This window comes from Morus notabilis, unplaced genomic scaffold (genome assembly GCF_000414095.1).
Source record: "Morus notabilis unplaced genomic scaffold, ASM41409v2 C11441221, whole genome shotgun sequence".
NCBI lineage: Eukaryota > Viridiplantae > Streptophyta > Magnoliopsida > Rosales > Moraceae > Morus > Morus notabilis.
Window position 1 is genome coordinate 1 of NW_010387377.1, and position 1,835 is coordinate 1,835.

General features: G+C 36.1%; 1 protein-coding gene across 1 annotated transcript; it reads right to left on the reverse strand.

Moving 5' to 3' along the window:
- Positions 1–94: 94 nt before the first annotated feature.
- LOC112095252 (probable E3 ubiquitin ligase SUD1) lies at positions 95–1,479 on the reverse strand (the record flags this gene model as incomplete). The annotated part of the gene is made up of 4 exons (XM_024176931.1): positions 95–303; positions 388–1,182; positions 1,314–1,322; positions 1,471–1,479. Coding segments are annotated over 4 exons (1,022 nt in total), but the record flags the coding sequence as incomplete, so codon positions are not given.
- Positions 1,480–1,835: the final 356 nt, after the last annotated feature.

Genomic DNA, 1,835 nt, shown 5'->3' on the forward strand with positions numbered 1-1,835 from the left:
ATCCATACGTTACATAAAGCAAGAGGCATTAAAATATATATATATATATATGCATGTTGTACATATTGTTACAAATAGAAAATGAGTCACTTACAAAAGATTGAGTGGGAATGCGGATGGCAGATAGAAAAGGACTAATTTGATAGGTAAAAACACCAGCATCACGATCAAACTACCATGAACACCAACAAGTAACAAAATGTCACGAGCATGCTTGAACACATGGCATTCAATCAATGCGCTGAAGAAGTTCTCTGTATCAATGATGTTTGGAAGAAAGTGGAAAACTCCATCTCGCAACACCTACAATGAGCATATAATGTCAGCAACTACATCAACCAAGTTAGCAAGACAAAGCGAATATATAGTAAAAAATAAAAATCATACCTCTTGAATAAGGTTCAAATGGATATAAACACACATATGGTAGCAAATTCCAACTATCCAGTAGGCCAAGGACATCAAAAGAGGATATTTTACAGATAACTCAATCCTTTCTGCAATCGTCTGTCCAAACATCTTCAAAGTACAAACATCTAACCACCAACCACATACCAAAGGAAACATGCCAGCTTTCACTCCCAGGACCACTCCAACTTTCAAAATAGTCAGAAAATTCCTGCCAACAATACTTATAACCTGCCTACATAGTGTAAAGAATCTTCTAACAAGAAGGGACAAGAATGCACCAATTCTAGATAACCACAACACGGTCGAAGGCTCACCCCCTGCATAATGAATCATAGACACAGTCCCAAAGTAAAGCAAAACAAATGCTAGTATAACTACGTAGCCAATGAGAATAGCGGTATCATCAGATAGGACAAGTGTTTCACTTGGTTGTTCGTTATAAAGTCCAACAGAAACTAGTCCATTGACGGTATTGGAGACCTCCTTCATCCTAGTTACCTCCGTATAGATAATTTCTGAGTCCCCTTCAAAGACCTGGCTCGGCATGTTAACTCCGTAGCAGTATAAAACAAAATATGTGATTGCCTTTAATGCGTACTTTGACTTAGTATTTACTGACAAAAGAGCTGCCTCTATCCTTAGCCCTACAGGTGACAATATTTGTGCTGTAGCAGAAGAGAAAAGCAAAGCTTGAAGGAGAGTAGCAATTCGCCCTAAGCAAAAGGGTAAACGAACAAGAAGAACAGTGAAAACCAGATTGCTAGTGATAACCTATAATAAAAGATAAAAATAAAACAGTTAGTTACCATATAATCAAAATGATTCATCAAAAAAGGAAGATAATCTTCTGAATTGTATATGCCATAACATGTATCAATTCATGATCAAAATAAAGGCTGTACCTTGTTCTGCTACAAAGAAATAAGTAAATGTAAATAACGTAAGAAAAAATCAGAACCAATCACACGTCAAAGAGCCTAAAACTACGTTTTAGCAGGAAATGTTTTTCAATCACGTCCTCTATTTTTACCTTGGTTCCTCAAAGTAGTTAGGCTGTACCTTGTTCTGCTACAAAGAAATAAGTAAATGTAAATAACATAAGAAAAAATCAGAACCAATCACACGGCAAAGAGCCTAAAACTACGTTTTAGTGGGAAATGTTTTTCAAATTTCAATCACGTCATCTATTTTTACCTTCGTTCCTCAAAGTAGTTATAGTACAAGGCACGGGTAAGAGTAAAAGTGACTAATGATAACAGTAAAAGCGACTAACCTAAACATTTAAAACCTACAGAGTAATAGTAAACGCGACTAACACTGAAAGATTAACCTTACAACCTTGAAATGAATCAACTAAAAGTGAATTTTAGAACCCCCCCTCCTTTTTTTTTTTTTTTTTTTTTTTTGGGGGGGGGGGGGGGGGA